The sequence below is a fragment of the Buteo buteo genome, chromosome 16 (assembly GCF_964188355.1).
Source record: "Buteo buteo chromosome 16, bButBut1.hap1.1, whole genome shotgun sequence".
Lineage (NCBI taxonomy): Eukaryota > Metazoa > Chordata > Aves > Accipitriformes > Accipitridae > Buteo > Buteo buteo.
The window spans coordinates 3,825,243-3,839,526 of record NC_134186.1 but is presented as its reverse complement, the minus strand read 5'-3'; the positions used below and the strand labels follow the sequence as shown (position 1 = coordinate 3,839,526).

Here is a 14,284-nt window from a genome sequence, read left to right as displayed (position 1 = left end):
TCGAGTGCTGTCAGTGCTGTGACCACCTTGCTGGATACTTACATGACATTAACAACAGACTTTAAGCAGAAAATTCAAGGTTTTGCGAGCAGATAAGCCTATGCTAAAACTTAAGTTATCACATACAACAGTTCAAATGAAACTCAATCCAAATACAGTTCAATGCCCTGCTGAAAGCTACTCTTCCAATAGCACTACTTTTTATACCAAAACACACGTAGTAGTAGGTTTGGTGTTTGAGGAATGAAGTCAAGAGTGCAAAAATGCACATATTTAAGCTGTTCCTCCTCCAAGTTGATGCACCTCCCATCACAGCCTGCACTAGCCTGTCCTCCAGGTCTGGGCCTCTGCTTAGATTAACCGTGTCAGACATGGAGCCGAGCACGTATGAGCTTTAATGTGCAAAGTTTTACAGTTACAGCTCTGAGCACAGAACTCTGCCTTAGTGCTGTTATTTATCATTCAGATTACATCTGCTTTCAGGGAGTACTACACATTTCTCAAACCAGCAGAACAGTCTTTGTCCTGAACATTAAGGCAATTCATAAATTCGTTTCAGAGCGTGAAACTGCAGTGGGGAAGCTCAGGAAGCTGATCCACACAGAACTCCCTAGGCAAATTTCCAAAGTCACACAAATGGAAAAATTTAATAATCCAGCACTGAGTTTCTATAAACTTCAAATTATTGCCACACACCTGCTGTTGTCCCATCTGTTGACATAACAAATACATCTTTATTATGAACCACAGATACTGACCTGCCAGTGACTCACTTCATCCTTACGTTCACTCCTGTGGACTCATTTTCATCTAAATTATACAGTCCACTTAAGCTTGAATTTATTAAAATTTTTTTTGCACAGTTAAGATATAGTTATTCCAGCAAGTCACTCATCAAAATCCATGTATCTGTCATTTCAGGAAGGTAGCCTTGATTAACATGCAAGCGTACAGCATTAGCAGATTCAGAGTAAGAAGAGCGAGCGAGATTCATGCACCAGAGGTTCTGCCGTGTTGCACAAGGCATCCGACGTGGTTACTTTCTGAACTACAACAGCACGACTACAAATAAAAGGATTGAGAAACAGAGATAAGCGGTTAACCTAGAAGATCGAGTGGTGAACAGATCAGACAAGTTTGGGTTTGGATGATGGGATCTCAATTACAGAGGATCAGGAGAGGAATTCAATGATGTAAGTCAACAGTTCACCAGGACAGAGTTTCAAAGTACAGACACAAATGCTAAAGGCTATCGTCCCAGCAGAGTGATTTTGTACTAAAAAGTATCTATGCAACACGATTTAGAGCAGCAAGAATAGTGTAATAGCTCATGAGAAGACAAGAGAAGGCTTGCTATTACTTGACTGGTATTTAAATGCTATGCTACTATTTGAAAGAAAGACTAAGTCAGAAGGAACTAAAATATTAAACTAAACACAATTTAGAAGTTATATTCTTCTAAACCAGCATATTTAATTGCTCTTTTTAAAATTAAACCATTCTTTATGGCTAGATGTTTAGGAAAAAAAAAAGAAACAAAAAAGAGGAGGGAGCACCTAACAACAGAAACTCCAAAGGAGAAAAAAAGGGTGGGGAAACACCTGACCACCTTGGGAAGGTCTGGCCTTCCTTCATGACTTGTCCAAATCAACAGTGAAGTCCTTTATCAAAGTGCAGTCCTGCAGGCAGGAGATGAAAAATAGGTATAAGGGAAGATAAGCAGTCAGTGACTCAGGTATTTAATATATTTAAAGAACTTCTATTAGTCCTAAGATTAAAAGGCACATAGAGGTCACAAAACCCAGATGAAGGTAAGATTCCTATTATAAAGAACAAGGCATTAACTCCTTGCGAGGACTGCACACATATGGTCTTCTAAGACTGAATTTCAGAATCACTTGTGCTGCCAAGGAACATTGCAGGAACAAAAAAAAAAACAGAACGAGGCAACGAGATTAGTACAATACATTGTTAGGTTCTGTAGTTTCATAAGCACCGAATTCACTCAGATGTACTTTATAAAATGTGTTTGTCCAGAAAGTTCTTGGAATTTATTATACACATTTAATAACAGATGATACTCAACATTCAAGTGTTGTTGAACTAAGTTTACAAGCACTTTAGCATACAATGTATACTTATGCTAAGAAACAAAAGATTCAGCATATAAGGAAGTGCAGAAGGAAGCTACTTTAAAGATATCCCCTTCCATCCAGTATCTACATAATACCTGTTTTATTTTAAAACCCTACACGATGCCAAGTAAAAAGACTAATCAAATATCTACACTTAATTGTGCACATCACATCTACTTCAGATGCAGGACAAAAATTTTCAAAAGCACGTTCCATTCCTCCTTCCAGAGGAACCTTAGACTTCAGAATTGACTTGATTTCAAAAACAGAGCTTGAATTTTTAAAAAAATTCAACAGTAGCAATCCAGCAAGTTTCAAATATGATTATGAAAAAGGCAGCGAGCCACCAGGATTCTTTAGATGAGCATTCAAACCAGTGTTTACATGACTAAAGCTTGTAACTACGTTAATGCAAACCTGCCATTAATTTTTTGCAGGACCTTGAAACATTTTACTTGCTATGACAAGCAATTTTCACCAGCAAATATTTTGTTTGTTTGTTTTAAGCTTATCCATCCTAACAGAGTGCTGACCAGGTAGACTGTTTTACTCTTGCTTTGCAAGAACACCAATCCAGACACAACAGGAGCATCACTGAATTAACAAAGGGTTATTTCTGCTACCCCAGGACAGTTAAAAACAAAAGCCCCAATTTTTCAGAAGCCACCGTACTGGATCAAATACTTTTTCATATCTGTGTATTCATTAACCCTGTACAAAAGAAAGCTGATTAGCAAATGTAAATGTTCATATAAAAATAGCCAACATCTGTTTAAATTTAGAAATTTATTTTTGTTTAATCCACAAGCTTTATATAGCTTTAGTTAAAAAAACAAAAACAAAAAACAGTGAAAACATGACAATATCCAAAGTTCAGGTTCCTCATACTTTCAAAGACCACATCTCTGAAAGTTGCTTATACCATTCAGAAGAACCGTAACAAGACAAGATTTATGAATGGGGCAACGACATCTCACAAACAAAATTTATGTAACTGAAGGAATTTTTTCTGGGACTGCTGATCATGGAAACTGCCCTTTAAAAAAAGAACATAAAAATACAAATGAAATTCCAGTGTTCCAAATCAACATGTTACATCAATATAAACCCACAGTGTCCTGGTAAACAACATGCTTTCATTTATGTACCATTCTAAATTGCTATTCTTGATTCGCTTTAATGGAGACTATACAGGCAACAGTAGAAAGCATTAAAATATATGTACTTCCTTGGTAATTCTGCAGTGGTTTTACTTCTGGGCAAGCTTACAAACCACAAAGGTTAGTAGCGTAATGTAAGTGGATACAAAAGAAGTCAAATGAGACCCTCACAAATTATGCTAAAGGCTTTGTTGAATTTCAAAGAAACTAGGGAATTGACGGTCATGTTTTAAAACCTTCAAAACAAATTCCTACTGCTTCTAAAAAAGTCTCACTCTAAATGAAATTATGTTGACTGTCAATGAAAGAATGTCACTAGTACACTGTGGACACCTTTTGTAATGTAAATCCATGCCCTTTGTACATGGTGAACCTCAACCTAGCAATTATTACAACAAATGTTATATTCTAAAGCTCAAACACATTTAGCAATTTGAAATTGAATTCTGAGTACAAACCAAATAAAATGTACATTATATCAAAGGATTCAGCCTAGGATGGTGGTGACACTTGCGCCTTCCTCATTGACCTCAGTGCCTTCTCTCGCAGGTGTTTTTCTAGATCATCAAGGTTGTCTTCTGGTTCACTTTCTGTCTCCTTAGAACAAAGATAAAGCATTTCTTCAAACACTGAAACTAAGCCAGGCTCCAGCCCTCCCAATATTGCAAATCGTCAAGTAAAATCATGAGACACTAAGTTGCATGTCTTACGTATGACTGCCGTTTAGAACACCAAGAGTAGGGTGTACATTCACCTCCGTCTATTTTCTTATATTGGACTCTTAAACAGTAAAGCATAGGTACCAAATTCCTACCTTTTTGGGTTCTGTCTCTGCTTCCTGGTCTTCCTGTACTGACGTGGTATCTGCTGCAGCCACAGCAGCAGCTGCTGCAGCCGCCGCAGCCTTCTCCTTCTTATGTTTTTTGTGTTTCTTGTGCTTTTTATCCTTTTTATGCTTCTTATCCTTCTTTTTCTTCTTCTTCTTTCCACCCCCTTCTTGATCTGAATTCTGTAACAAACAATTCAATAGATATTACAACTCATCCCTAAGGCTTCAAAATGTTGTTTTAACAAGCCCACAACCATTCTGGGAAATGTGAATGGACTGAGCAACATCTGAAACTCGGTAAACTTTACACCTTCTTCAGAACTGGGGGAAAGTCACAACATTCCCAATCAAATGAGAGAAGCAATCCTAGGAGACAGACATTGTAACGCACGACTGTGCTGTGTCTGTTTAAAACAGAACATAACACCATGCAAACTCGATATGCTGGTCATAGCAATGACAGACAAGCCTCTTTATAAAGGTTAATACTGCAGGTGGAGTCTTAACTCCCTCAAACACTCCTCTCAGGAGAACAGATAAGGATGCCTAATAATCTGTTCTCTTCCTATTAGGAATAGTCCGAGTTTGCACGTAAGACTACTTAACATAAATAAGACCACCTCACTTAGTTCATCAGGTAAGTCTTCATGAAAATAACTTGCCATATAACCCAAAACACTATTGCTTTTATTAGTAAACAAATACCCTTGCAGGTGATGGGCTCTGAGTTGGGCTTTTAGCCTTTTTTGCAGGTGACCAGTTTGCAGAAGGAGAACGAGACCGAGTAGGAGATGGAGGTCCTTGATGCTTTTTCGGTGCTGGCTCAGGTGACCCTGATGCAGACCGTGATGAAGACACCCGTCTCGCAGATCGTGGACTTGGTGTGGAAGCCCTTAAAAATAGAAGAACCACAATTGAGAGATTTAAGAAACAGAACAAGAAAGTAAAAATTAACAAAAAAGCCAAATGAACTTATGTGCTTATAACTCAGTTAAGCTGCCACTTAAAGAATGATTAGTTACTTCGCTGGCATGTGTTACAAAAGGCAAAACAATCTAATACCACTGTGCATCCATAATGCAAAAGGATATTGCAACTTGATAGCTTGTTAAACAATACTGCTACTGTTGTTCAGAAATGATTGCTCCCTTTCTTCTGATATGACTAATTTATAACCACATTAAAAGTCAAGAGATAGCAATGCTATTATTTTATCATTCAATGAAGAAAGTGCAAGAAATTACATTCAGCTGCATTCTTTCTGAAAAAACAAGCCAGCACCATACTTTTGTCTATCTGCTCACAAAAGCAGCGTCAACTAAAGAAAACTGCTAAAATTCTAAATTTTTTTTCTCTTGGATGACCACTTATGAAATGATTTATGAGCTAATGAAAAGTGCTGATTCCCTTCTACAGTTAGCTTTAAAGTAAGAGAAAGTTCATTTTTCTTTAAACAAAGCTAGCAACAAGATTTCTCTCAAGCTTGATTTCTCTCAAACTTGTTTTCACCTGCTCAGTCCCAGTGCTTTATTGTGCTATTAAAAGACCCCCTCAAACTCTACATAAAGCCTCTTTAATGCTTCTCCCCGTGTTGTACTTTATTTTAACAGATGCTTCCAATCCAATAAACTTCTGAAAATCAATGTTGTAACAGTGGAAGCTGAACAAAGCTGCCAAGACTTGAGCAATCTCAAGAGATATGAGAGCCATTTTAATGCGATTCCCTAGCTATTCCCACTGCATTAAAACAAACAAAAAAACCCTCACAAAACCACCAACAACAAAGACAAATTTTTTTACTTTGTCTTCTTAGGTTCTGGCGTTCTTGATACCCTCCTGATGGGTCTAGTGCTTGGAGATGGAGACTGTCTTCTCTGGGGTGAAGCCGAAGCTCCCCTTCGTGGTGGTGGTGGGCTTGCAGAGGTATGAGAAGCTCTAGGCCGTGGCGAAGGTGAATGCCTTTTGTTTTGTGGTGGAGAACGTGTTTCCCGATTGGACCTACTGGGAGGAGATCCCTTCCTGTGCTTGGAAGATATCGAAGGTGAACGCCTTTTAGCAGTTGGCGAGCTCCTTTGTTTTGGCGGTGGCGAATGGGAGACTCTGCGTTTCGACTGTGGAGAAGGTGATGCCCTTCGTTTAGGCGGGGGAGGCGGAGAAGCCGTTCTTCTCTTAGGTGGTGGAGAAGGAGAATATCGTCTCTGTATCGGTGGAGAGTATCTCCGTGGAGAAGGTGAGCGTCTGCGCGGGGGTGGTGATGGAGACCTACAAAGAAAACAAATGTTCAGGTGCCACATAGGCATGTGAATTAGTTACAAGTGTCTTGCAATCCGCCCGAAGAGGGGAAAAAGAACTCTAAAAATTCTTTAAAGCTTCATTTAATACCAAACATTTTGAAAAACAGCTTAATAGGTGTTATTCTGTATTTGATACAGCAATCATATGATATCCAAGGCCACTCAATCTCACTAGCAAAATTACACTCCCCTCATGTGAATCAAGGAACTGGTATCACAGCAGTTCTTTTTAAATGTCATAGTTGTAAGTCAACAAACCAAAAGCAACCACTTCATGACAAAAATGCAATACACTACCTTCGACGAGGTAATGAAGGTGACCGCCGCCGCCTAGGAGGAGGGGCAGGTGAAGGAGACCGTCGCCGCCTGGCTGGTGGGGGCGATGGACTTCTCCTCCTCCTACTAAAGAGATAAAGGGGTTTCTCAGAAAAGTTGCAATTGAGCCACGAGATTATTTTTTGTTCTTCTGCTTTTACTATACAAAATCATATTGTTCATGCACTTCAAAATGAAATTCTATTAGAAGATGGAAAAAGATATATTCGTCTTTCTAACGAGTGTGAGACAATACATAATTTTACTGTAATTTTCAGAGCCCACTACAGCATTCCTGAGACAATTTCACATTCTGCTTAACCTGGTCTATTCACATCTTGTAGCTGAAGAGGAAGACCAACTCTCTCCCATTTTCTTCTCCTGAAAGCTCATTTCTGCCATTTCCCTTGCACTGAATCTAGTGATCATCTAATGAGTCAGACCAGCTTACTGATCTACCAGGAGACCAATCCAACAAAAACACCTCTTTGTCGTCATGCAGGGACACGATTGCTACATCCAACACAAGGGAGGAACTGAGAATGCCCATCTGTGTCAGGCAGACCAAAACTGCATTCAGCAGCAGTCTGAAGTTGGATCAGATTAAACAGTGTGAAACTGTACTCTTGAAAACAGCTTTTATCTACAGATCTGAAATCCAAAATTACTTATTTCTTGAGAGAAAAATCAGAGTTGTTGCTAAACTGCAGCTATCTGGATTAACATCATTCAGAAAATGAGCCATTTTCTGCTCTGCAAGGTTTACAACAGACTTCTGGAAGGGGATATTTTAATCAAACACATACTTTCCTAGAGACTGGATAAAGGAAAAAAATGAGAGTAATTAAAAAGCAAAGAAGCTCATCTACATAAATTGAGATTCGATTTCAAATACACTGGCTGCTGCTCTCCAAGGCAACGAGTTACACCTTTTATAGATAAGAGTTTGCTCCAAAAGACAACGTTCTTTTATGATGCAAAAAATACCAGTCTTCAAATGTCATGGCTGTCCTAATTAAACATGTATTTACGCAATGGGCAGTAGGTGAATTTAGTTTGTTGCAAAACAGATAAAGATCTTTGAAATCCAATCTGGTTTACATAGAATTGTTTGACAAGATCCATAATTAGAGTGGTCTACATTTGTAGAAGTAGTCATACTTAATCTCATACATCATTATGTATGCTGCGACTACATTCTAGCTGGGTTGTAATTACAGATTGCTCACAAGGGTCATTATATCAGATTAATAAACCCATCAAGCACCCCACTTCCTGCACCTTGCTATGTTCTAAGATCAACAGAGAGCAAACAATTTCACAAATAAAAATGTTAACAATACCACCCACATAAGAAAAGAGAAAATAAAGTAGGTGTTCACTACTAGTCCACTACTAGTAGTTGAAATATCTAATGAATTGAAGAATGAGACTTTCGAAAATTCCAATTATCTGTGACACAGAACATCAAGCTCTTGATCACTTGTTGCAACTGTATGGGAGGGTTTTAGCCAGAAGGTCAATGGCAGCAAGAATACAAAGTAATGCTCACCCGTCTTTCAAATCTGTGTATATGGAATAAGAAAACCCCCAAAGAATACAAGCATTCAGTTGTTTTCAGGCACCAGTAAGATGCTAATAACATGTTATTAGCTGTTACAAGCTTATGTGAATTAACAAGCAGTGAGCAATGAAGGAGACTGAGCACGTGTTCCGCCCCGCTTTTTGGTTTTTGCCAGTGAAATGGTCCCAGATCCAACACATTAAGGAACACATCAGTCTGAACTTCCCTCACCTTATTACTTTGAGTATGCAAGTCCAAAGGACAAAGGATGGCAAGTACTTATCTATGACAAAATAAATGAGAGTCTGTCTAAATGATTTTCTATATATAAATCCTACTTAACACATTAATTTCTAACCAACCTTTTCATCACTGGTGATTGCCACCTCTTTTCCATCTGCATCCTGATAGCAGTGGAGGAAAAACAAAACAAAGCAAATCTATCTGCCATACATTTGAGGCAAAAATTAACATATTCAGATAAAGTTCAGAGTAATTATTACCAAATGAGCATAACAAGAATGCAATCTTGAAACAAGATTGGGCAAACTGGACATGACTTAATTCTATTATGTATTTGCTGACAGTTGCATAGCAGATAAACAACATTAACTAAATAGTTACGAAAAAAGACATCAGTTACATTCAACTTAAGAAGAAATTACCGAGGGGAGGATTCCTTCTGTCGTTTTCGTGGAGACGGTGATGGGCTGCGCGAATGTGAATGGCGTCGGCGTCTACCAACCTCCCCATTCTTCACGTTGGATCTCTTAGGTCTTTCTTCTTCAGATGAAGATGAAGAACCAGAATCTATAAATGTAGAAGAATCACTCTCCGGAAAATGATTCTCATGATACTGTTAACACAGTTAGTGATAGGCTTATACTGCAGTTTAAACTATCAACCTCCTCTTCTGCAAAATAAGAAGCTTCTATTTAAAAGCACTTCAACTAAAAATGTTAATTGAAGTGATAAATAAATCCATCAGAGCTGGGTAAAAATATTTGCAGCAACCTAACTACCCACATAAAATTTAACTAGACAGGTAATTTAAAAGGTGAACTGCAGTTACTTATAGAACCATTAAGTGGACAAAAACCTATACCAGGCCCAGGTTAATTTACTGATCTCAAGCATGCAAGAGTCCAAAATAGTAAGAAATAACCTACTGCGACAACAGATTAAGTAATCTATAGCAAACAATATTTGTGTGTGATGGTAAGAGTTTAAAAGTGCAACTGTTAAAGATGCGAACCCATTAATAAGAGACATAGCATAACCTTTAAAAGTCATACTTTATTCTTCATGAGCAATAACTGAAGTGACTTCATTATGAGGCGTAAATCTATAATTAAGCTTAAAATAGCATTGCAGTGCACATAGCAAATAATTTTAATCAGTATTTGAACTTAACATTAACTACTTCCTGCAGAAGTAAACTACAGTCCAGTTTTAGGAAATCTATGTCATCCATACCAGATGAGGACTGTTGATTTTGCCTTCTGTACTGACGCCTCTGTTGAACAGAGTCTGCTGCAGCCATTTTACCCCCTTTATCTTCCTCTGAAAAGGTACATACATGGACAGAATATTTAAACCAAAGATACAAATTCACCTTATTCAGGTAGAAGCAAAGTCATATTACAGTAGATCATCAAGCATGCTTTCCCCCCCGCCCAAATCTTAAGATAACATTGAGGCTGGAATACACTTTGGCTGAGCTTTTTTCCAAGAAAGCTTGGATAGAAATATTTGAGGCAGTACGAGTGATCATTTTTATACTTCTGAAAACTCTTCCTTTCAATGCCAGTCTATCAAGAGGGTTCAGCACTTCACCACTGCCTTTTATTGCCATGCATCTTTGATTAAAAACCCCACCCAAAACCAGCGTTGAAAAGTGAAAGTCATACCCGATTCAGACAGTTCTGCTTTCCTTGGTTTTGGTGCTGGCGAAGGAGATTCTCTTTTTTCAGTACTCTTATGTTTGGGTGCTAAAAGACAAAGTCAAATAACTCAGTTGCAATTCATTACATTCTTGCATACTTTTCTGCTCATACAAACTAAACACCATCTTTGAATAAACAAAAGCACAAACTGATAAAGCCGCTAGAATACAAATTTTTATTTCATTACCTGATGTTCTGCTAGGTGAAACAGAGCCACGGCTTTTTCTTGCACGATTCGACTGCTGGGGTGTTGGAGACCTGCGTGGTTTTGGAGGTGGACTTGCTGGTGGGGATGGTCTGTGCCTCCGCCTAGGAGGGCTCGCAGAAGGAGAGAGCCTACGCGTTTTACGAGGAGGACTGGATACAGTTCTTTTAGGTGGTTTCTTTGGTGGTGATCGGGAACGTGAGGAGGAGGAGGAAGAGCTACTGCCAGATAAGGATGCTGATGACCGTCTTCTCCTGTAAATCAAATACAACATTAGATTCTGACTAGCCAGTTTAAGAAGCTTTTGAGCATGAACATAGAATCGCATTTGTTTGCAAGCACATATATAGAGCCACATACAACAGCACTTCCAAAACATGGTGGACAGCCTTCAACACTTGGTTTGTAGAAAAGAGGAATAACAACCAATCTTTCACAGTTATTTTTAAACTACATAGTGAGCAAAAAATTGTTAGTGTTACCTTTGCTTGCTTTCTGTCAATCTACAGACTACAACTAAGCTTTTCTCCTGGGAGCAATTAGTTTTGTTGGGCTCTCTAACTTTTGGATGGTTAAGAGAATTCTCTGTGTTAGCACATGTGATTTAATGATCTTCAGAACAGATCTGTTTAAGAGTTTAGTGTGCAAGTACACTAAAAACTTTTTATACCAGGAGGTAAAAATTTCACAGAACAACTTAACAATTCAGAATCAATCTATCCATTCTTATGTTTTAGTCTTTCATTTTTACTTCGTAATTTTAAAAAGGTAGGGCCTCTAGAATTCTGCGGCAAAATTTGTGGCAAGTTCTGTTGCAATTGTGTACCTGCAGAATCCACCTTTGGCTGCAGAATTCCTGAGAACCTGGAAAAAAGAAACCCTACCTTGAGTGAGATAAACATTTGCTGAAAGGGAGCTCTTGTACATCTTGCACCATACATGTTTGATACTTTTCACAGTTTTCCCAGTAACTGTGTGAAATGAACATCTTTGCAAACTCAGGAAAAAAAAAAAAGAATAGTCATCACCTTGTCATAGAAAGGAAAAACTGTTCCTTCCTAAAAAAGAACTGCTGTACACAGGAAGCATCACTTTAATTCTCTTCTATGAAAAGGATAGGAATCTATTCTCTTCCTACAAAGACAAATGTCTGTTTTGACATTGCTCTAAGTACATATTTTTTTTTTGCAAGGCAACTCAGAGCTTTGCTACTAGAACAATTGCTTATGCTGTCAAAAATGTAACCTCTGACACTGGAGAGCAGACCTTGAAGATTTTTTTTTTTTAAGTAAAAGAACATGAAGAAGAAACACATTTCAAGTCAAAATTTAATTTTTATTTTAATTTTATGTGATAGAAATCTAAGTCATAATTTAAAAGCTCCCAACAAGTAAAATCCAGTTACTTGTTCTAATTTTTTCCCCAGGCAGGAAAAAAAAAAAAGTATTATGACTTAAGCAAAAAAGTCCTAAAAGATGTCATGTCAATCTATGCTGGGAGCTATCCAGAGGCATTTGAAGAAGTTACAGTTCTGAAATTGCCACTTTTCATAAAGGTGGAATTCTCACCACTATTTCAACTCAAAAGAAATCATTTCACAGCTACTATTATGTTCCCCCACAACACACTTATGAAATATGACACTGCAGTTTTTACATCACTCAAATCATATACCTGACAGTAGTAAGGTAAGATGAACAAGGTAATTTTGATAACACTCATTCCTCACAACTAATGTTCCCTTCAACTTTTGAGGTTCAACATTTCAGTTGTCTCAAAAAAGGGAATCTTACCGCCTCACAGGGGATCTGCTTCTTCTGTGTCTGGGTGGGGGAGGCATTCGCCTTGGAGGGCTCCTTCTCCTTGGAGATGGTCGTCGTCTTGGGCTTGGTCTCCTTCTAGGGGAGTAAGACCTGTCATAATCAAAAATTCAAATGAAAAGCAACTATCTAATTTTCAGATTTGAGGAAACTTATCCTCAGGGCACTGAGCGTAAAGTTCCTTTTCTCCAAGTGCATCACATTAAAGTAGCATTTAGATTATGATGCAAAATGTACATTCAGACACAATCAGTGCTTTAAAGTTTACCAACGCCTTTCCACCAAGTAGTAAAACAACCCCAAAAAAGGAAAAAAAAAAGTAATTTACAGCATCTTCAGCATCAAACCTATCTCCTAAAAGAAGGCTACGCAATTCCCACTATTTAAAAAGTGCCGTACTCAGCATTAAGTACCCCATTCCTTCTCCAGTCAGTATCAGTCACTGTGAGCATCTTCTCATGAACTGATAGGAAGAAAACAACTCCCAAACTTGTTTATCCATTGAATGCATCTTTCTCGCTTGGCCTAAAACATTCATAGCTCAACATCTCTAAAAACATTACTGCTTTAACTGAGAACATTACATTAAGTGGCACCTTCAGAAGAAAATATTCAGTTCTCAACCTTCATGATCAAGATAAACTGAAGTCCTACCTTGACCGTGATCTATGACGCCTTCTTGGTCGAGAATGAGATGGAGAGCGTGACCGAGATCTTGACCTTGACTTGGACCGAGTTGGGGATCTTTGACGAGTCTTCTCTTTTTCCTTCTCTCTCTCCTTCTTTGAATTACGTTCTGGTGAAGTTTCCTTCGTCTCCGGTACAGGAGGTTCAGGTTTAGGAGCTTTTGGGATATCACTGTTAAAAATAAAGACTTAATTTATAAGCACATACAAACCATAGGCCCTGGAGTAACATTTTAGAAGCTGCCACAATATTCCCCTACTATGAACATTCTCCTGCCCATCCTCTGACAAGATGTTAGACATCCCACTCCAAAACTGTGAAAAGAATTAAAACGTGGTACAACGATTCAAAGAGAAGAAAGAGTAATATACAGGCTATGTGTCAACTTGCTAGAAAACAAGATGACATTGTCAGAAGTGGAAAAAATGACCAGAACAATGAAACCACAGTGGCAGCTAAGCACACTGCCTTTAGAATTCTACACAGAAAAAAAGAAATCTTACTGAAGATTATTAAATAAATTCTTTTGCCATTGCAGGGGGACAGGGAGAAGCAGGCATTTCCCCAATTTAAGCTCCGAACAGGTTTTAAGGTAATTTCCATTTTTTAAAAGGTAATATATAGTTCTACACACACAGTTATCACACGTACCTGTTTGAAGTTGCCTCTTGAACAACAGTCTCCTTTGGTTTCACAGAGGGTTCTGGCTCAGGAGTTGCCTCTTTCTTTTCTGGTGCAGGAGTAGCACTACGGCTCTTGGTTCTGTGATGAGGGGAGCGAGAATGGCTGCGTTTCCGCTCTCTTCTGACAGGCGACGACCTCCTTCGAGGGGAAGGAGACCTAGATTTGCGTCTAGGAAAAAGTAGTGCCATTTAATAGCATAACATAATGAAACAACATATAGGATAATAAAACCTGGATACTCAGCAGCTAAAAGCTCTTATGAATCACGTAGACTCTCAGTACTGTTTATAGCAGTTAAAACACGTGTAGGACTACTTTATATTTTCTGCTAGTAATGGGCAGCCAAATTAAGATGTCAAACAAAAAAAAAAACCCCAAACCAACAAAGCCGGGAACAGAAAAACCACTAAAAACAGTTCCTAGCATAAACAATACCTTGGTCACAGTTGCTCTAGTTTACATAATTACTGTTCAGTAGTAAGTCAAGCTAGCCTGCTAAAATAGCTAAGGGGAGTATTTCCAAAGTTCAATTAATTTTTCTCTGCCATACTTTTCTTCACTCTGTTCTAGACTATTATTTATACATTGTCTGTGTGCTTTCATTACCTTCTTGGACTCCTGGATCTGTCTCTTTTTTCTCTGTTG

At 38.3% G+C, this 14,284-nt stretch overlaps 1 protein-coding gene across 12 annotated transcripts in view; it reads right to left on the bottom strand.

Annotated features, from left to right (window-relative positions):
* Positions 1–2,902: 2,902 nt before the first annotated feature.
* Positions 2,903–14,284, bottom strand: part of SRRM1 (serine and arginine repetitive matrix 1) — an 18,451-nt gene continuing 7,069 nt past the window's right edge. For 7 of the 12 annotated variants that reach the window (XM_075047445.1, XM_075047457.1, XM_075047453.1 and 4 more), the window contains 14 exons: positions 14,246–14,284; positions 13,607–13,807; positions 12,923–13,126; positions 12,242–12,361; positions 10,431–10,702; positions 10,208–10,288; positions 9,774–9,860; positions 8,963–9,107; positions 8,660–8,701; positions 6,716–6,820; positions 5,925–6,386; positions 4,830–5,016; positions 4,110–4,304; positions 2,903–3,892 (listed from right to left, as the gene is read on the bottom strand). The exon at positions 14,246–14,284 is cut by the window's right edge and continues 74 nt beyond it. In XM_075047445.1, the coding sequence (XP_074903546.1) occupies positions 3,788–3,892; positions 4,110–4,304; positions 4,830–5,016; positions 5,925–6,386; positions 6,716–6,820; positions 8,660–8,701; positions 8,963–9,107; positions 9,774–9,860; positions 10,208–10,288; positions 10,431–10,702; positions 12,242–12,361; positions 12,923–13,126; positions 13,607–13,807; positions 14,246–14,284 (2,245 nt within the window). In that variant the 3' untranslated portion in view covers positions 2,903–3,787. The remainder of the gene's footprint in view (positions 3,893–4,109; positions 4,305–4,829; positions 5,017–5,924; positions 6,387–6,715; positions 6,821–8,659; positions 8,702–8,962; positions 9,108–9,773; positions 9,861–10,207; positions 10,289–10,430; positions 10,703–12,241; positions 12,362–12,922; positions 13,127–13,606; positions 13,808–14,245) is intronic. The other 5 variants (XM_075047448.1, XM_075047446.1, XM_075047447.1 and 2 more) reach the window with 5 other exon arrangements.